The sequence below is a fragment of the Martes martes genome (genome assembly GCF_963455335.1).
Source record: "Martes martes genome assembly, chromosome: 9".
NCBI lineage: Eukaryota > Metazoa > Chordata > Mammalia > Carnivora > Mustelidae > Martes > Martes martes.
Window position 1 is genome coordinate 73,324,670 of NC_137896.1, and position 20,533 is coordinate 73,345,202.

At 46.3% G+C, this 20,533-nt stretch overlaps 1 protein-coding gene across 2 annotated transcripts in view; it reads left to right on the forward strand.

The window, feature by feature from the left end:
- The window catches only part of SPTBN1 (spectrin beta, non-erythrocytic 1), a 195,932-nt gene that overhangs the window by 150,175 nt on the left and 25,224 nt on the right, over positions 1 to 20,533 (forward strand). For both annotated transcript variants that reach the window (XM_080812621.1, XM_080812622.1), the window contains 10 exons: positions 85 to 222; positions 1,047 to 1,803; positions 2,679 to 2,881; positions 8,022 to 8,112; positions 14,164 to 14,310; positions 15,362 to 15,625; positions 17,011 to 17,235; positions 17,704 to 17,793; positions 17,892 to 18,173; positions 19,286 to 19,416. In XM_080812621.1, coding sequence (XP_080668747.1) covers positions 85 to 222; positions 1,047 to 1,803; positions 2,679 to 2,881; positions 8,022 to 8,112; positions 14,164 to 14,310; positions 15,362 to 15,625; positions 17,011 to 17,235; positions 17,704 to 17,793; positions 17,892 to 18,173; positions 19,286 to 19,416 — 2,328 coding nt within the window. The remainder of the gene's footprint in view (positions 1 to 84; positions 223 to 1,046; positions 1,804 to 2,678; positions 2,882 to 8,021; positions 8,113 to 14,163; positions 14,311 to 15,361; positions 15,626 to 17,010; positions 17,236 to 17,703; positions 17,794 to 17,891; positions 18,174 to 19,285; positions 19,417 to 20,533) is intronic.

Sequence of the window (20,533 nt, forward strand, 5' to 3'; positions counted from 1 at the left end):
ACTATCCTTGCTACAGGGCCGCCAGCATCCCCTCGTTACCGCCCAGCACCCAGCAGCTGAGTACCCTGTTGAATTGCTTTCCAGATTCGAGAGCCTCGAACCGGAAATGAACAACCAGGCTTCCCGGGTCGCCGTGGTGAACCAGATTGCACGGCAGCTCATGCACAGTGGTCATCCAAGTGAGAAGGAAATCAAAGCCCAGCAGGACAAACTCAACACGAGGTGAGCATGCAGTCTGCGCCAGGCTGGCTCCCTGTGTGCTGGACCAGGGAGGGCGAGGTCACTGGTGAGCCTTGCTGTCAGGAATTTCCCAGGCGGGGTCACTGATAAGATGGCCCTGATGTCACAGCATTGGCATCTGCCTTTCAACACACCCTGGTTTTGCAAGAAGTGTCCTTTAGGGTGATGTCATTCAAGGCAGCCTGGCACCTGCCTGTCCCCACATCAGAAGTTAAGGTGTTAGTGTGAGACCTGTGCCCAGCGTGGAGGACCGCGGCATCATGGTGACACTGGTGTTGTCTCTTCTGAGATGATTTCTGGAACAGAATTTTAGCATATTTTAGACGTACTTAGCAAGTAGAAGTCCTGGTTATCAAGTTAGACCTTTGTCCTGATGTTATCTTTCTGTTGAATAAACACATTTGAATAGCTTGTGGTAGCCTTGGTTCTGAAGGGGACTGTCAGGCATGTTTGGGTTTGGGAAATGTTCATTAGGTGCAGTTCAGAGATAAGTAAAAAGCGTATAGCAGAAATGGAGTTACGGAAAGTAACTGACTCTGGGGGACAGATGTGCTGTCCACCCTGGAACTCCTTGAACAAGTGCCTCTTCGTGTCAGGCTTTTTCCAGATTATGTCACATCTCTGAGTTGTTTCGATAATTTGGTGTACATGTACTGAGTGAGATGATTTTCCAAAAAGCATTTGTTCTCATAGCATAGAGGAAGAGAAAAAATGATAACTTTGACCTTGACTGTTAATGTCACCATGGAGCCTTGAGCTGCCAGCCCGTCTCTGACATGGCTCTCTCTGTGCCCTTGTGCCCACAGGTGGAGTCAGTTCCGAGAGCTGGTGGACAGGAAGAAGGACGCTCTTCTCTCTGCCCTGAGCATACAGAACTACCACCTTGAGTGCAATGAAACCAAATCCTGGATTCGAGAGAAGACCAAGGTCATCGAGTCCACCCAGGACCTGGGCAACGACCTGGCCGGCGTCATGGCCCTGCAGCGCAAGTTGACCGGCATGGAGCGGGACCTGGTGGCCATCGAGGCGAAGCTGAGTGACCTGCAGAAAGAGGCCGAGAAACTTGAGTCCGAGCACCCTGACCAGGCTCAGGCCATCCTGTCTCGGCTGGCCGAGATCAGCGACGTGTGGGAGGAGATGAAGACCACCCTGAAAAACCGTGAGGCCTCCCTGGGAGAGGCCAGCAAGCTGCAGCAGTTCCTGCGGGACCTGGACGACTTCCAGTCCTGGCTCTCCCGGACCCAGACGGCCATCGCCTCTGAGGACATGCCCAACACCCTGACCGAGGCAGAGAAGCTCCTCACACAGCACGAGAACATCAAAAACGAGATTGACAACTACGAGGAGGACTACCAGAAGATGAGGGACATGGGCGAGATGGTCACCCAGGGACAGACCGACGCCCAGTACATGTTTCTGCGGCAGCGGCTGCAGGCCCTGGACACTGGGTGGAATGAGCTCCACAAAATGTGGGAGAACAGGCAGAATCTCCTCTCCCAGTCACATGCCTACCAGCAGTTTCTTAGGGACACGAAGCAGGCCGAAGCCTTCCTTAACAACCAGGTACTGCTCCTCAAGTGCCTTTGCTTCCTTCCTGGTAGAGCAGTTCCTGCTTGCCCTTTGAAACTTTCTAGCCAGGCTGCTGGTCCAGAGCAATCCTGTGTGAAAACAGGATAATTGAGGGGCTTTATACCCTTGACTTCCAAGGCATTGAAACCATCCCAGAGTAGGGGATGGGAGCTGAGGGTTCCTGCGGGAGTGTCTTGCCCTGCACAGTAGCATTCTGTTTCAGCCACATTCGAGGCTCTCGTGTGTTCATAGCATGTCCTCATAGTATTGCATTAGATTGGCAGTATTCTGTAAGGCAGTAATCCAGTTTGATGAATAGACAAGTGCAGTGAGGGGGTTTTTTTGTTTGTTTGTTATTTGTTTGTGTTTTCCTTTTCTTTTTTTTTTTTTTGATGGGGGAACTAAGTGACTCTTTCTTGCTCTCAAAGAGTCAAGGACTTCTCCCAATGACACAAGGCAAAAACTAGAGAAAGAAAATGGCTGAAGATGGTGGCCAATAATCGGGGTTGTTCATCTCTCTTCAAGAGAGAGTTTGAAGAGTATGTTGCCACTGGGTGGTGGGCACATGAGAGGACCCTGGTGGCTGATGCATAAAGCACTGCTTGGTTTCCTCATGTACTTTGGGAAAAAATTTAGCCATTGAACCACGAAGGAAATTTCATTCCTTATGGGGTCTCACTAGTTTTTTTTTCCTCTGAACCTTTTGTTTTCTCTGATTCAGTAGATTAAGTATAGTGGAGCAAGTGTTATAAAGTATGTGTTGCATGGAAACTTAGGACTAGGAAAGAGTGCTTTCGTTATTCTGAAAATGAGTTGTATTTCATGGTGTTTCATCCTGCTATGATTTTGGTTCTCTCTCTTGGAAAAAGGAGTATGTTTTGGCCCACACTGAAATGCCCACCACCTTGGAAGGAGCTGAAGCAGCTATTAAAAAACAAGAGGACTTCATGACCACCATGGACGCCAATGAGGAGAAGATCAATGCTGTTGTGGAGACGGGCCGGAGGCTGGTGAGCGATGGGAACATCAACTCCGATCGCATTCAGGAGAAGGTGGACTCCATCGATGACAGGTATGGCACCCCGGGGCTCCTGAGGGAGTCTGGCACCCTGAGACTCCCAAGCCTCTGAAGATTTAGTCTCAAGTTGTTGGGACTGTGGGTATAACTTTCCCAGTGGGCAGGGTGTGGACAGCTGGTAAAATTTAAATCACTTGGCAACATGTGGCTGCCTAGAAATGTGGTTGTCATGGTCAGGCATGTAGAGGTGTCCACCAAAGAAAAGAAACCCTGAGAAGCCAAGCCAATACCTAATCAAAGCTTTGTAAGAGCTGTGATGCCAGTTATCAGTCGGTATAAGCTGTGCCCTGCGAGAGCTGATGTGTGTGTAGCCTATCCCACGATGGGCCCTGGGAGCCATGTTCCCTAGCTGAACCCACGTTTACCTTCATGCGAACTAGACTTCTCCAAAGTCTTCCAGGAGTAAGTAGGGAGGGACGCCAAGGTTTGCTTGTCCTAAGTACATAACGGAGCCACAAAGGAATATTATCAGGCGCTTCTCAGAAAATTGGCTTGGATAATGCCCTAATAGGATTTTTTTATGGTGGGGGAGAAACCCCTTTCCTCTTCTGCCAAGGCATCTCCAAGATTTGATACTCTTCTTTTATTTTTGTTTACTCATTTATTTGCAGTTAGGATTTTTCTCCCTGACTGAAGGCCATTGTATTCTGTTTGTAACTAAAGTGGGATGTCAGGGCAGAACAAGGTTTGGATGCACTAGGAGAGGCGGGTCTGATCTGACCAGTTGCATCTGGTTTAGCGTATCCGGGTCAGTCTCTGGCCTCTGTTCCCCCCGATCTTCTGTGGTCCAGTTTGGGCAGGATTTAAGGGCTCATTGTGAAACTGATGTAGTTGAGAAATAGGCTTCCATTCTGGCTTTCAAGTGCCTTGGAAAGGAAGAACTTGCTGAGAACGTTTCCTTGCATATCATACCCAAGAGGGTCTCGGGGGACCCTAGGCCATATGAACTTCTTATGCTATGGAGTGAAAGGGGGAATTACTCCTCCCTCTGAAGACTGTTTGGCTAGAGCACTTCCAAGTCTGTCTTTTTCACTGATTCAGAACCTCAACCATGTCTTTGACGGGTGCTTCTGTGGAATAGGACATAGCATGTATTATCATTTTGTATCTGTTGCTCTTCAAACAACTGCGAAAGACGGGGGGAAAAAAAACCACTAAACCCTTGAGTGAGTGTAAAAAACAAAGATTAGGCAGGGTATTGTTAACTTAGAGAAAAAGAATTTCCTTTCTTCCTAATGTTAAATCTCAAGTTATTTTGTAAATACAACACGTCCTGCTCCTCTGTGGTGGATGCATCCAGCTGGTTTCCTGAGGGCGGACTTGGCCATTAGGGACGTGTGCTTCTAGGCAGGCGTGCAGCCGCCTTGAGCTTTCCTGCGTGTGTTTGTATGTCCCCTGGTGCTGCAGCTGTGAGGGGTTTTGGGAAGCAGGTGATATTGTCAAGACTGGAGACTCCCGGATAGGAGAGAGCATTTCAGCAGCCCTCAGTTGTGGTTTAACCTTCCTTTTGCCCTTGACTCAAGAGTCGGGGCTCCTGGGGTTCCAGAGCCTCCTTAGGATTTCTATCTTAAGATGAAATGGATCATACTGTCCATAAACAGAAGAAAGAAGGGGGGTTGGGAGGAGGGCTTTGCTTTTCAGGACAACTGCATTTTCCTCAGTTGTGTTCACTGAATTCTGGTTTCACTTCCATATCCACCAGAGGTCTCACAATCAGAAACTCACCCCAGAGGAATCTTGTCCATTATCAAAATACACAAATATGTGAGTTCTAGGTGTTATGGGGGCACAAGCTGAGTAAATCTCTGAATCTTCAGGTCTAACCCCCTGTCCAGAAACATTGTGATGCTCTTATAAAGCTGTATTCATAAAACAGAATCATTATAACGTGCTTATGTTCCGGAAATCTTGTTGATTACCACTGAGTTTGTTGAAATGAAAAAATACTAGAACAAAGACCCTGGCTTTTGACAGATGGGGGTGGGGTGTGAGTGACCTTCGAAGTGCTCGTGCCTGGGTGGAAAGGAGCCTGCTGTCCAAGCCCGCCCCAGGGGGTGCAAATGAGTAAGCTTTCTGGCTCGTAGGGAGTTTCAGCCTCCATATAGTCCTGGGAGAGCAAGGAGTCAGGATCCAGCTTCGTAAAGCTAGACCCTGTCTCACCCGGGGAAAAGGCTTTTGTATTATCCATCTGTTTCACTCAGGCACCTGTGGTGCTTTACTTTTTACAAGAACCAGAGCTAGAGCTAGCGTCTGCCTCAGAGGATGAAGGAGCTTCTCAGTCTTACTGTAGGGGTAGAAGGTGAGAAGTGGAAATAAAGCAACAGATTTAACCTTGCCCCAAACAAAGAGCCCCCTTAGGACTGTAGGAAACTACAGCCAAGTTTTAGAAGGTCCTTCCCAATAATTAAATCCACGATCCAACTTGAAAGTCCTTCCTCAAACACCATTGGTTGCCTCCGGTGAACAGTGAAGCCACACTCGCTTTTTTCTGAGTCAGCAACAAGTGTCATGCTGCCGCTGTAGCTGTTTTTCATTCCGCAGAGCGTACCCCTCAGATGCCATCATCATGTCCTCTTGGAGATCTGTGTGATTTGGACACAGGGCCCCAAGTCACCATTCGGGCTTTCCTTTCTTCCTGGTCCCACTAGAATTGAGAGACTGCCCAGCCAGAAATCTGTTGGACATGTCTGAGACTTGAATATACATTCAGCTACAGAATCCAGCTCCATTCAGGATTCTTTCTGGTTGTGTTTATGTGTGGTAAGACTTCTCGGACAGCGTTTGAATTATTTTGATTTCCACCATTGCCCTGAGCTTCAAGGGTGCATGTCCTGTTGTGGCTGTCAGTTTCTGATTCCTCCTTACCTTCAGAGCACTTGGCTGTGGCACCGTGGAAGAGAGCTGGGTCTCTTACTCAAGACCTTTGACCAAAGGCAGAACCTCCTGCATTTTTGTGCTTGACTCCAAATTACCTTCCGCCTTAAGATGGGCTTTATCTTCTTATAATCCTGTACAAACAGTGACTGGAATTTGAGGTTTGGGAACTTAAACTTTTTTTGGACATCCCTTCCCCACCCGTATTTTTAGACAGTAATTCCTTTGGCCCAAATTCACCAACAGTATTTAAGTTTTTTTTCAAATTTTTGGTATCTGAGAAAGAGTATCAAAGTAAAGAGGCTTTGGCCTTATTTTTTATTGTTACAAAAGAAGTAGAATGTTAAAAATGTGGGGGGAGAAGCTACAGCCTTTCATCTTATCCCTGGCACGTTTTAGTTTCTGCTTTCTGATTTGTGCCTTGGGGTTTTATACCACTGAACATGCATATACTCTTGTCATTTAACGTTATTTAAGAAATACTTTTCTATTTTTGCATTTTACCTAAGTGATATAAAAGTACTAAGGTCACTTTTCTTGAAGCTATGAAACCCCTTTCAACTAAAAAAAAAAATCAGAAGTCATTTTGGCATATCTGGCATATAGCTGGCGGTATTGTTTCCACTCATATTATGCCAGTTGCCCTGTAGTTACTGACACCCTGTAGGAGCAGAGAGCATTCCCCTCCGGTTCCCTGGGCAAATGTTCCCAGGTGGATGATGGCTGCTGTGTTGCCATGGTCAGTTGTTTCGCCAGCATTCCCTGAGGGCCTGTGTTGTCCACAGCATCTCTGTAAGGTCGCTCTTGATCCTCTGAGGAAGGTTTTTTTTTGTTGTTGTTGTTTTAATTTTTTGTATTTTTATTAACATATAATGTATTATTGGTCCCAGGGGTACAGGTCTGTGATTCACCAGGTTTATACACTTCACAGCACTCACCATAGCACATACCCTCCCCAGTGTCCATAACCCAACCACCCTCTCCCTATCCCCCTCCCCCCGGCAACCCTCAGTTTGTATTGTAAGATTAAGTCTCTTATGGTTTGTCTCCCTCCTGATCCCATCTTGTTTCATTTATTCCTTTCCTACCCCCCAAACCCTCCACGTTGCCTCTCAACTTCCGAGGAAGGTTCTTAAAGGTCCGTCAGCAGCCAGTGTTCCCTGAGCTGCTCGTGGCATCATGGAGAATCGAATTTATATTCTTCCTCATCCCTCCATGGAGACCCAGCAAGAGAGACCTTGCCTGGGCACATGCAGCAGGAAAATGCTTGGAGACTCAGAATGAAAACCCAACCTTTTCACCTGCCCCAGTTAATAGCCCTCAATTAGCTGGATGGCTGGATGGCTGGCTTAGGTTCCTTGGGAATATGGGAGAGGCTGCGTTGGGGCAGTGCTGCGTGGCTCTCAGTGCGGCGTAGTTCCTCCCCCGTGCAGAATAACTGCGTCAAGGCCACCCTTCTCATGGCACTCCCGGCGTTCCCGTAGCTGGTCTTCATTGTTTCTGGTGGAGAACCTATGCCACTGGGCGCAGGAAGGAAGTTTGCTCTGGAGTTCTGGTACCGCAGTGGTGTGTTCAGGGAAGCCCTGTGTCCAGCATTTGAGCTGGGGAGCCACCACCCCATTTCTCTTGTCACTCCCTAAGCTTAGCAGCTCCTACCAGTTTTTAGGAATTTTTGCTTAAGGTTTTGTGCTTCAGCTTCATTCAACCTTGATTACCTTTATCCGTTAATAAAGAGTGGGATCTAGTAGGTAGCGAATCTCATAGGTCTCAAAATTTTCATTCTTGGTTCATTGTTGTTTGAGGGGAGTTTTTCTCAAGGTGGGAAATACTTATCTAGGAAACATTAATTTAAAGCCAGTTATATATCTGTATTTTCTTAGCTATAAATTGTTACCCCAGTTTCTTGAAAATGAGTTTCACATTCTCCTACAGTGCTATGAGAACTTGTGCACAGCAGGTGCTCAGGTTTTCTCTCCTAGCACCAGATTAGGAAGCACTGGATTTATATGGCTTATTGGAGGTCATCCTCTGCCTGTTTTGTGGCTTAGACAAGTGTTTTGGTCTCTCGTACTGTGGCTTACTCATTTGGAGGATGCTAAATTCTCTTGCTTATCTTGCCTTTTTGACAGAATGCAAACTGTACAAGCAAACTGCTTTTATCCTCTGTAGAAACCCAGGAAAGACACTGAGTTTTAAATCCAGACTTGGAAGGTTCTGTGTTTCCTTTTTTGAAACTTATATTTTATTATTGTTAAAACAGACATCGGAAGAATCGTGAGGCAGCCAGTGAGCTTCTGATGAGATTGAAGGACAACAGGGATCTTCAGAAATTCCTGCAAGATTGTCAGGAGGTATGTCTCCTCTCAGCCCCTCTCCCTTCTTTCCTTCTAAGGAGAGCGAGAGCATTTGGCAGAAGAGCCCTTGGGATCATAAAATTACTTAAGGCCCAGAAATTCATTTCTGGCTGAGCCAGTATGGTAGCTTGTCAGCTCTCTAGCCTGCAGGCTACCACTTAGAGTAAATAGACTCTTCTAATCTAGAAGAGTCTGGAATTCTGTCCGTTATGGTGGACCCTAACCATATGTGGCTATTTCATTTTAAATTAATTAAAATTAAATAGAATTCAGAATATAGTTCTTCCATCATACTGGGTGTATTTTAAGTGCTCAATAGCCAACTGTGATTAGCAGCTGCCATATTGGACAATGCACATCTAGAACATTTCCATTGTCAAAAACAGTGTGACACTCTAGAATGTTTAATCTAAATGCATTTAATATCATGTTGTAAGTAAGAAGGAAAGACCTAAGAGAAACAGGAACGGACTACCCAGGTAAGAAGCAAAGATTTTAAAAATACAGTCTGAGTTTCTTACTGACTGAAGACCTTGAAATATCCATCTTTCAGGTTCCTTGCACACGTGTCTAACATGCCAAGAGCAACAGTTCTGATTTCAGACTCCCAAGTTTTAACATGTGGTATTAATCCGATGATTCTCATACTATTTCTTGCTCTCCTGATACGTGCATGAACAAACTTGGAAAACTAAAGTTAGCCAGAAAAATGCAGTCCTTCTACAAGCTAGTTGGAGAGAAGCATCTGGCTGCCTTCACATATTCGTGACTTCATGAGCGCATTGCATTTTTCTGTCTGCCAGAGAACAACAGTGAGACGTTGTCTCTGGTTTCTTGGGTTAAATCCCCTCGGAGGCAGAAACGGGATGAAGAATATCCAAATGAAGCTGCGCGGACCTTGGGGGAGGGGCCTTGGTTGGTGTGGGGACAGGATTAGGTTGTGTGTGAAGAACAGGACTGAAATCATCACAACACCTTGCCTGCAAACACATGGCTGCATGTTAGAAGAAATGTAGCCCTAACAGAAGTCATGTTAGATCGTGTGTGACAAGTGATCCTTCATGTCCATTCATCTGCTGTCTTACTGTGAATCTTGCAGTATGCTCCAGCAGCTAAAGCTTCAGAAGGAAAGCCCCTGAGCTCTGTAGGTTAGGGTCTGTCAGCTTCCTGTGCCATGCTGATGAATCTAGATCAGTGGGGGATTTGCCTGGAGCCAGACAAGCTGCAAACCAGAGTGCCTCTTCATGTGACACTGAGCATTAATAACCCATTTGGATAGGATGCTCATTTAAAGAGGAATTCGAGGGGCGCCTGGGTGGCTCAGTGGGTTAAGCCTCTGCCTTTGGCTCAGGTCATGATCTCAGGGTCCTGGGATCGAGCCCCACATTGGGCTTTTTGCTCAGCAGGGAGCCTGCTCCCCCCCCCCCCCGCCTGCCTGCTTCTCTGCCTACTTGTGATCTCTCTCTGTCAAATAAATAAAAATTTTTTAAAAAAAGTCTTTAAAAAAAATATTCGTGTCCCCCAGGCAGGATGTAGAGGAGAGTGATAGGATCTGAAGTTAGCTGTGTAGGGTTGCATGTTGTTCCACAGTGAATACCCAGTGACTCCTTAGTCCTGGAAGGAGGGTCAGGAGCTATCTGCAGCCTGGGCTTTGCCTTCGACACACTGGAGCTCCCAGTATAGCCCCTTGATGGTTCCCTTGTAGTACCACAGATGACTCATTATAACCTCAGGCCATCCTGAGGGGAGGACAGAGTCAAGAGGATTCCACACTCTTGCTAAAGAGGCAAGTTGAATGAGGTGAAATTTATGAAACTATGAAACTCAGCATGGTAAAACCTAGGCTAAATTTGGGGGAAAGAATGCCAGAAAATGAGCAGGAGATGAGGAGACAAGAGGAACCCTTGAGAGAAACCCAGTTGTAGTTTCCCTGTTTTTCATTTACATATGTGTGGATTCCTAAGTAGAAATGTGTGGGGAGGGTCCCCTGGGTGGCTCAGTGGGTTAAAGCCTCTGCCTTTGGCTCAGGTCATGATCCCAGGGTCCTGGGATCGAGCTCCGCATCAGGCTCTCTCCTTGTCGGGGAGCCTGCTTCCCTTCCTCTCTCTCTGCCTGCCTCTCTACCTACTTGTGATACCTATCTGTCGAATAAATAAATAAAATCTTTATTAAAAAAAAAAAAGAAAGAAATGTGTGGGAAAAGTAAGTGGATTTAAATTGATGGTCCTGGAGTGCCTGGGTGGCTCAGTGGGTTAAAGCCTCTGCCTTTGGCTCAGGTCATGATCCCAGCGTCCTGGGATCGAGCTCCGCATCAGGCTCTCTCCTTGTCGGGGAGCCTGCTTCCCTTCCTCTCTCTCTGCCTGCCTCTCTACCTACTTGTGATACCTATCTGTCGAATAAATAAATAAAATCTTTATTTAAAAAAAAAAGAAAGAAATGTGTGGGAAAAGTAAGTGGATTTAAATTGATGGTCCTGGAGCGCCTGGGTGGCTCAGTGGGTTAAAGCCGCTGCCTTCGGCTCAGGTCATGATCCCAGCGTCCTGGCATCGAGCCCCGCTTCGGGCTCTCTGCTCAGCAGGGAGCCTGCTTCCTCCCTTCTCTCTCTGCCTGCCTCTCTGCCTACTTGTGTTCTGTCTGTCAAATAAATAAATAAAATCTTTTTTAAAAAAATAAATAAATTGATGGTCCTTCATAGCGGAATCAGAGGAAATCATTTTACTATGTCATTAGATCTTTGTTACTACTTGTTCCAAATTAGCACCCTTGGTTTTAAGGAGTCAGTCCCTCCCATGCACCAGTGACTTTTGTGCTTGCCTTGAGGACCCGGTCCTGCCATGATTTCCCCTCAAATGTACAGAAAGGTTTTGGCTGGCCTGGTACGTCTTGGGAATGACATGCAGGTCTCTGTGACTGCTCTGCCAAGTGTTCCTGGTTTCGCCTTTCTTTTCTTGACATTAAAAGTTAGTACAACTACAGGATCTGCTGGGGGGTGCCATCTCTCCCACATCAGCATGTAGAGTTTCTGTGGAGTGATGGAATATAGGTCAGGTTTGGAGGCTCCAGACCCTTGGTATGGAAGTGTAAGCAAAGGGGAGGTAATGTGGTAGTCTCTGGCTGTGAGCTCTACATCATTCAGCCTCATACTAGGAAGCCTTTCCTAGCCTTTTTAAGCGTCCGACTCTTGATTTCAGCTCAGGTCATGATTTCAGGGTCATGAGATTGTGTCCCAAGTCGGGCTCCACACTGGGCGCAGGTTCTACTTAAGAGTCTCCCTCTCATTCTGCTCCTCCTCCCCCCACTCTTTGTCTAAAAAAAATTAAATTAAGAAGTACCTTATAAGCCAGGATCTCTGAGAGTGGAGCTTGTGTATGGACCAGCTTTGCATTTGAAAATTTACGTTTTGAGAAACTTCAGAGCACCCAGAGGTCAGATTTAGGACCATTGCTGGCTGTGGGTATTGTCCAGAGTTGGGAGGGAATCCGAGTTGTCTCCGCAGTCCCTTCCCCTTGGGTGCCTTGGCTAGAGCAGACACGGGTTGTGAGATCTGCCTTTGTGGCCACTCCCGGTAACCACTGCCTGGATGGGGACGTTTACTGCAGAGGCCCCCCTATTCCCAGTTGTAGATGGGGATTAAAAAGCACATCATGGTTTTGGTAGTGGTATTTCAATGTGAATTCCTGAAAAGTGATTTAGAAGTTACTGCTTTTCTGTTTTATTCCTTCACGCTATAAGGACACTGCACTCAGAAACTGAAGGGTTTTTTTTAGAAGGGCAGTATAACTAAACTTGGGCGGCACAAGGGATAGCGAATTCCATTGCTTTGCTCTGAGCTTGAGTCAGTGATCAAAGCATTTTTCCTATCCTTTTCCAATCTGCACAATATTCTTTTCTGCAGAGAATGAGTATATTCTTAAATGACCTTTGCAAATGCCCACGAATAATAACTGTGGTTCAGACAGCAGACTGCTGATGTAGGGCTGATGAACTAGCAAGTTCCATCGCTCCATTTCATTGTGCTGTAGCGCAGGGTGCTTTATCTGTAGGACGATGTGTTCAGCAAACAGCAGATTTGTTTATAAGCCTCTGATTTTTATGTAGCTCTTATTTATTTTTTTTTAATCTCTCTGGGTAGGTGGTTATGAATAGCAAAAATATGTGAATGTCCTTTGCACTTTGGATAAATGCCTTCTGTTGTGTTTAATCTGTGTGTCTGTGGAAAACGGGAAGCTTTACCATTTGGCTTCCTTTTAACCTCTTTCCCCCTTGGACTGAATGAATGGCCATAGTAATTCAGATTTTAGCTACCCCAATAACTGGAAAAAAATAATTCTTTTAAAGTAGGAAGTTTAGTGTCTCAACTGTTATGTAATTAATCTCTGGTCCTAGCTTACAAAGGACTGTATAAGATTTACTGATTTGTCACCTCAATAAAGAATGACAACAGAGATCTCACTACCTTTTGCTTTCCACCCTCACCTCCTCCTGCGTGGTGGGTGAATGTGCTGAGAAAGGTAGACATGGTGCCTGGGGATTTGCCCATATTCGGAGCCAGAGACGCTCCCGTGACCTGCATCACCCTCCTTGACAGCGTTTTCAAAGAATAGACTTTGTTTTGTTTAAACAAGTTTATGGGGAAGCCTTTCCTAGCAGCAGCCCCAGATGTAAGTGAATGGCCTTGAAAATGTTGGTCCTGTGAGGGAAGGTTCTCTTGGTTCTCTGTGCCATTTCTTTTTCTTTTCTTTTTTTTTTTTTTTTAAAGATTTTATTTATTTATTTGACAGAGATCACAAGTAGGCAGAGAGGCAGGCAGAGGAGGGTGAGAAGCAGGCTCCCCACTGAGCAGAGAGCCCGATGCTCGGCTCGATCCCAGGACCCTGAGATCATGACCTGAGCCGAAGACAGGCTTTAACCCACTGAGCCACCCAGGCGCCCCCTCTGTGCCATTTCTAACGTTGGAGATTGGACCATGGAGGGTTTGGGGTGCAAATTTGTTATGGCAGCGACTGGTGTAAAAAGTGGGCTTCTCATGGTCACACTGGAGAAAGGGACTTGGTCTCTGAAGACCTTTGATTCGGGGCTGATCCTGCATTCCTCTGTGTATCTTTCTTTTAGGGGAGAAACAAAAAGCTCTTCCCGGGTTAGTACTGTGTACAGGGTAGGAATTAGGACCTGGCATGGCCAACTACAGGCAGTAAGGAGCCGAGTGAATTGGGATGAAAGCCAGCAAGGGAAGTGTGTCCAGGGCCTGGGGCTGGGCTGACTCCCACCCTTGGCCTCATGAGAGAACTCCCTTCTCAGATCTGTCAGCAGCTGGCAGGCTTTGTGAGCCTTTGCAGACTTCAGATCCAAGGAGACATGTTGGATCTCAAAATCAAGTCCTGGTGAGTGTTCTTGGTCTGAATGGAAGGCTCTTTAGAGAAGTAGAGGCTATAGAAAAAGAGGTAAAGGTGACTCAAACTTTGAAGGAAACTTAAGGAGGGCATCATCATTGCCTTACCCCTACAGTGAGCAACTTATTTATGCTTTGTAGCATTCCCATAGATACGCTGGGAAGGGAAGGGGGAGGGATAACAGAGTGGGGGTTTTGTGTTTGGTCTTTCTTATATATAATAGAAAAAAATAATAAAAAGATTACCAAACAGAGTAAAAGGCAGTTAATCATGATTAACATGGTATAGCTGGCACAAGTGTTTGGAAGAGAAAGAAGATTGTGACTTGCACTGGTTAAAGCAGAATTTTAAACACAAGCCCCTGAGGGGAAGGCTGGTTACGTGTGCCAAACACTTTGAAAGCTGGCTCAGAGAGCTTTTGTACTTCTGGATTTAATGTTAGATACATACTTTGGAGCAAGGCTCAGGTACGTCTCCACACAATGGAGATAACCTGTCATGACGGGTCAGAGTTGTAAAGTAAATATTTCGTTGTCTGTTGACATGGAAACGTGCAGTACGCATTGTACAACATAACATACCACTCTTCCCAGGCAGAAAAAAGGCTGATGTCTGTGATCACAATCTCTGAAAACATTCTGATTTTTGTTTTTCCTAGCTATCTCTCTGGATCAATGAAAAGATGCTCACCGCCCAGGACATGTCTTATGATGAAGCCAGAAATCTACACAGTAAATGGTTAAAACATCAAGCATTTATGGCAGAACTTGCATCCAACAAAGAATGGCTTGACAAAATTGAGAAGGTGAGAAATTAACGTGTTTGATGAGGCTCCTATTTCTGTGGTGTGGCCATAGCATGAAAGTGACCCTGGTGGAAGTGAGCTCCTATATAGCACAGTCTCTTGCATTTTGAGTCCTGTCTGATCCCATGCAGAAGTGTTAACATAGCAAGGAGCAGTCCGTCTCCCACTTCCTGACTTTGACCGGGGAGAAGGGAGAAAAGCTGAAACCCAACCAGGTATGGTGCGGAAGGCTTGATTTGTCTTTTAGTGAGTACTGGTTGTTCGGTTTCTGTTTTGTTTCTCACCTCCTGTGGGGGATGGGCTGCCAGCCGCCTGGACAGAGTCCCCACTATCTTGATCCTGTCATGTGTCCTGGACTGTAAGAGACTGATGATTTGCACAGAATTTAGAAATACTACATTATTTTACGTTCTCTCAAATTTTTTTTTTTTGGGTGACCAGGCACTATAATAACTATAATAACTATAATAAATGTGTTATTTTGGCACAGGGAGATTCTGTGCAGCATAACTGAACATGAAAGTGAAGTTTCCCACCTCCCCTCTTCTCTTTCTCAGACTTTATATTGTTTCAGACTTTTTAAGATTTTATTTATTTGAGAGAGCTCACATGCATGGGGAGCGACAGAGGGAGAGGGAGGAGACTCCCTGCCGAACAGGGAGCCCAATGCAGGACTCAATCCCAGGACCCTGGGATCGTGACCTGAGCTAAAGGCAGCCACTGAGGTGCCCCTTGTTTCAGACTCTTAATGGTAAAAGTAACATGTTAGGGGCTTAGGGGGCCAAGTGGAAAGGATGAAATCTGACATCATGAGCACTTTCCTGCTGCCCCAGATGAAACTGTTTCATCATGCCACGGTCATTTCTTGCTGGACTCTTGAAAACCATGTCGTGTACATAGACTAGGCCCTTGTCCATTTTAGTCAGTGGTAGCCTATGTGGAAAGGCTCTGTATGTTGGATGAATAGGTAGATCCCAGCTTAAATACCTTAAGGTTAATTTTCACAGTGACCTTTGTTCCCTAGCAAACTGTGTTTATTTATGTTTTCCAGGAAGGAATGCAGCTCATTTCAGAAAAGCCCGAGACGGAAGCTGTGGTGAAGGAGAAACTCACTGGTTTACATAACATGTGGGAAGTCCTTGAATCCACCACCCAGACCAAGGCCCAGCGGCTCTTTGATGCAAACAAGGCTGAACTTTTTACCCAGAGCTGTGCAGATCTGGACAAATGGCTGCACGGCCTGGAGAGTCAGATTCAGTCTGACGACTATGGCAAAGACCTGACCAGCGTCAACATCCTGCTTAAAAAGCAACAGGCAAGTGGACAAGGCGGCCACATACTTGGGCCTTTTTCTGTTTTGTTGACATCGTCTTCATTGTCTTAAGTTGCCCACCATGTTCTTCTGTGTGGAGGGTGTGTTTGTCCTGACAGCAACATGGGACATTGCTAGAATCAACTGGAAAGACATAATATTAGAAGTATTGGGTGTCTGTTCGTGGGAATACTTTCTTTTATTGTCATCATCTTAGTTGATAGATACCATTAACAGCTGAGTAAATACTCACTTCATCCATTTCTGCAATTTAGACGAGGGAAAGTAATCAGGTTGGCATACTTTGCTGCGTAATGTCTAGTAGGTACATGTTATCTTTGTTGGTCAGGGTACTTTTTAGATAATAAAAGAAATTTATTTACTTGTTTTGGGGACATCATGGTAGTGCATCCTAAAGGCAAATGAATTTACTTCAAATTTCGAGAAAACAGCTTCCACGAAGTTGAGAAAGCAGGGTGGTGGCAGAATTTCCAGTGGCTTCCCTGGCTGGGTTTGCGATGTGTGGCCAAGTCCCCAGCCCCACAGTTGTGCTTAGAACCACTCACTTGGCCAAGTGCCGAGGGCCTTTTCTTCAAAGTGATACGCACCGCTTTGCTAAGTGGTATGGTTACTTGGCTACATTAAGGAGTTTTGTTCTCGTGGCTGTTCACTTCCCTACATAAGAAAGGAGTCCGTTTATTCCTAGACATGACCACCTGTTTCTCAGCCATCAGTACGTGCTGTTGCCAGTGTGATGTTCCCTGAGTGAGGAACCCCCTCCCCCGGTTTCACTTTCACTCATTTTCCTTCTGTAAATAAGCAATTAGCATGTTTTCACCTCATTATCTGGTATTTAAAAAAATAATCAGGCTTCTAATTGAAGAAGTTGAGAGAAGGTGGGAACATTAACTTTTCTTTGCCTAAAAGAACTAGAACTTGAAGATGTTACTTTTTTCCTAATGGTAATATGGGTTTCCAACATTGTTATGGCTTCTAAACAAGCAGATGAAGACTGTCCTTTTCCTGTCATTACTTCTGGTTTTCTCTTGTTACTTTCTAAGTTCCTGAATGAACCTGAATATTGTTTCTAGTTTAAAAATCTTGGAAAAGGGGATGCCTGGGTGGCTCAGTCAGTGAAGCATCCGAGTCTTGATTTCAGGGTTGGGAGTTCAAGCCCTGTGTTGGGTACCACACTGAGTGTGGAGCCTACTTAAAAAGAAAAAGGAAGTCCTGGAAAGGGATTAATTGGTAGTTTGATAGTTGTTAAGAATCCTTTCTGAGACTCTCCACTATATAAATCTCCGTTTTGGCCAGTGCCCAAAACATTTTATAGGATTGTGTGTCACCCGTGTCTCTGGTGTGACAAACTTGATGTTTTCTCCCCTCAGATGCTGGAGAACCAAATGGAGGTGCGGAAGAAGGAGATCGAGGAGCTCCAGAGCCAGGCCCAGGCCCTGAGTCAGGAGGGGAAGAGCACTGACGAGGTAGACAGCAAGCGCCTCACCGTACAGACCAAGTTCATGGAACTGCTGGAGCCCTTGAACGAGAGAAAGCATAACCTGCTGGCCTCCAAAGAGATCCATCAGTTCAACAGGGACGTGGAGGACGAGATTGTAAGTAGACCTTCACTACACAAGGGGCCTTTCCATAGGCCTTCTCCCTTTTCCTGCCTTCAGCCGTGTGCTCACTTCTTCATTAGACTCACTTTGTGCTGCATTGGTGAGCGGGACTGTCGAAACCCATGCTTTTATGTATTTACACAAAATGCAACTCCATTGTTTTCTTTGATTTTCTAAAGATGTTCTAGGGTTTTATTGCCCCTAGAATAGTAGTCTCAAAAATAAATTAAGAGTGAGGACTCACAGCGAGTCCAGCAGTGAGGATGAAGTATGGTCTAAAAGATTAGCCCTTGCCTTGTAATGGGGGAGAAGGTCAGGCTCCTCAGGCAGCCCTTGGCCTTGGGATTGCACACACCTTCTCTCCCGGCTGGCCACCCTGCTGATCCTCCGTTGCACTTGTTTGCATCATACGTTTGTTCTTTTTGAGCAGTCCTGACCACCTCAGTTTACAATTCTTTCCAGTTGTGGGTTGGAGAGAGGATGCCTTTGGCAACTTCCACCGATCACGGCCACAACCTCCAGACCGTGCAGCTGTTAATAAAGAAAAACCAGGTAAGCATTTCTGCTTCGGCTAGCTCGGTCTGATGAATAATTGCTCCAGATGACAGGGCAGAGAATGTGAGAGAGCCCTGTTTCCTCCACTCCCACAGACCCTCCAGAAAGAGATCCAGGGACACCAGCCTCGCATCGATGACATCTTTGAGAGGAGCCAAAACATTGTCACCGACAGCAGCAGCCTCAATGCCGAGGCCATCCGGCGAAGGCTTGCTGATCTCAAGGAGCTGTGGGGCCTCCTCATCGAGGAGACCGAGAAGCGCCACAGGCGGCTTGAGGAGGCACACAGGGCCCAGCAGTACTACTTTGACGCGGCTGAGGCAGAGGCCTGGATGAGCGAGCAGGAGCTGTACATGATGTCTGAGGAGAAGGCCAAGGTGAGAGAGGTTTCCAGCGCTGCCCCAGAGAGCCTCAGACTCCCGCCCCGAGCTTATTTTCTGTTGGCGGCTGCGTCTTCATGAAACATTTCATCATTGGCTTCAAGTGTTATGGGGCACACTGTGGTGGCTTGAGGTGACTGGAATCTGTAGCTGTTTTCCCCAACACAGAAGCTTCCTGTCTGAGCTCTCCCTGTATGTCATTAAGACTGGGTTTATACTTTTTTTTTTTTTTAAGATTTTATTTATTTATTTGACAGAGAGCACAAGTAGGCAGGGGGGAGGGGGGCGGCGGGGCGGGGAAGCAAGCTCCCCGCCGAAGCAGAGAGCCGGATGCAGGACTCGATCCCAGGATCCTGGGACCACCACCTGAGCTGAAGGCAGCGGCCCAGCCCACTGAGCTACCCAGGCGCCCCTTTTTTTTTTAATAGATATTTGCCAGAGACCTTTTTGCTCTCTTTAGTTAATAGAGTTACCTAAACTTATAAGATGCTTTTTTTTTTTTTAAGATTTTATTTATTTATTTGACAGGGAGAGAGAGAAATCACAAGTAGGCAGAGAGGAAGGCAGAGAGAGAGGAGGAAGCAGGCTCCCCGCTGAGCAGAGAGCCTGATGCGGGGCTCAATCCCAGGACCCTGAGATCATGACCTGAGCCGAAGGCAGAGGCCTTAACCCACTGAGCCACCCAGGAGGCGCCCCCATAAGATGCTTTTGAGACCCTTTAAAAGTCCTTAGGGTTCTCTCTCTCTTTCTCAAATAAATAAGTAAAATCTTTAAAAAAAAAAAAAAAAGTCCTTAGGGTTGCAGGATGCTGTCATCTCTGTATGTGTTAGGCTGTGAGGAGCCTCAGCCAGCCAGGGCACACTTGGTTTCCCAGGCTTTAGCCTGTATCTCAGAGGCATCTCATTCTGCGCAATCCTTGTGTTCCTCTTACGTAGGGCCTCCCACGTTTACCCTCCTGAAAGGCTTCAGTGTTGCACTGCCCATATCACACTTGTGGTTTTGTTCTTTCTGACAATCCTTCCGCCCATCGTGAAATCAGCTGGTCCTGCTTGATGATGGTGTTGGGTCAGAGGGGACGACTGTCGTTGTGACCTTCCCCCTCTTTGCAGGATGAGCAGAGTGCTGTCTCCATGTTAAAGAAGCACCAGATTCTGGAACAAGCCGTGGAGGACTATGCAGAGACCGTACATCAGCTCTCCAAGACCAGCCGTGCCCTGGTGGCTGACAGCCATCCTGAAAGGTGAGTAGTTTTCACGATGAGACTGGCCTCTCACTTCCTCCCCATGTGAGGGTCTGTTCCTCTGACCCATGCAAATGGAAATGGCAGCATCCATCTCGACTAACTGGTGATGTAGATCTTCGGGAAGTGTCTGCAAAATAGACCCAGTAAGCCTGTGCTGAACGGGAAGGGTGAACTCTTACATTAAGAAATTGCTCTTGTGGGTTAAATATCTCCTTTGAGCCAAGGCCCTCTTAAAAAATGGTGTTAGTGAGAAGTACAGATTGACTTGCACAGAGACGGGTTATCAAAACCTGTCCTTGGGTTGAAAGTCATCCAGTTTTTAGTTAAGTGAGGATTAGTTTTAGGAGGAGTGGTAGGCAAGAATGCACAGACCTATAAAATAGTAGGAGCAAGAGGATAGCAGTTCCTCACATATCAAGTCCATGGAGCACCTTGGGAATAAAGAAGAGGAGGGGTGTGTGTGTGGTACTTCCCTGCCTTATACCACACTCACATATTAGTTAAGCAGAAGGCAGTTACGTTAGGCTTGCTGTATAACTGCCTTTTATAACTCAGGAATAAGAATCGGCTTTGTGCATCAACCAAAGGCAAGTTGAAGATGCAGTCAGTGGCCGTGTTGGTGTAGGGGGTCCTTCATGTATTCATGATAGGATTCCCGGGAAAGTGAGAAGTCCTTGTCTCTTTGGTTTCCTGTTACAAGACAGTCCTGGGGAGAAGTGGAAGGAGGGGTTGCAGCACTCCCAGGACCCACTTGACAGGAGTGGCGGGAAAGAGCACACGCCCCAGAGAAGGTGGAGATGTGTGCCAGACAGGGATAGCATTTGTCCTTTTGGCGTCATGGCTCTGGAAAATGGAAGATGGCTCCTGGGTTTCGCATTAACTTTTAACGTCAAAGGAAATCCTGACTTCCAGAGCCAGCAGTGCAGAGAATTGGGGTTTCTCCTCCCTCCCTCCGTCATCACAGTCAGGATGGCCTTCAGCCTTAATGATTGTGTTCTGTTTACATGTTGGCTCTAAAATTACTCAAGGTCAAATTCCAGAGTTTTACTTTTTAGGCTAAATAGGTGAGCTAGAAGTTTCCTTCAAGAAATTTTATGCAACATGCTCTTAGCAT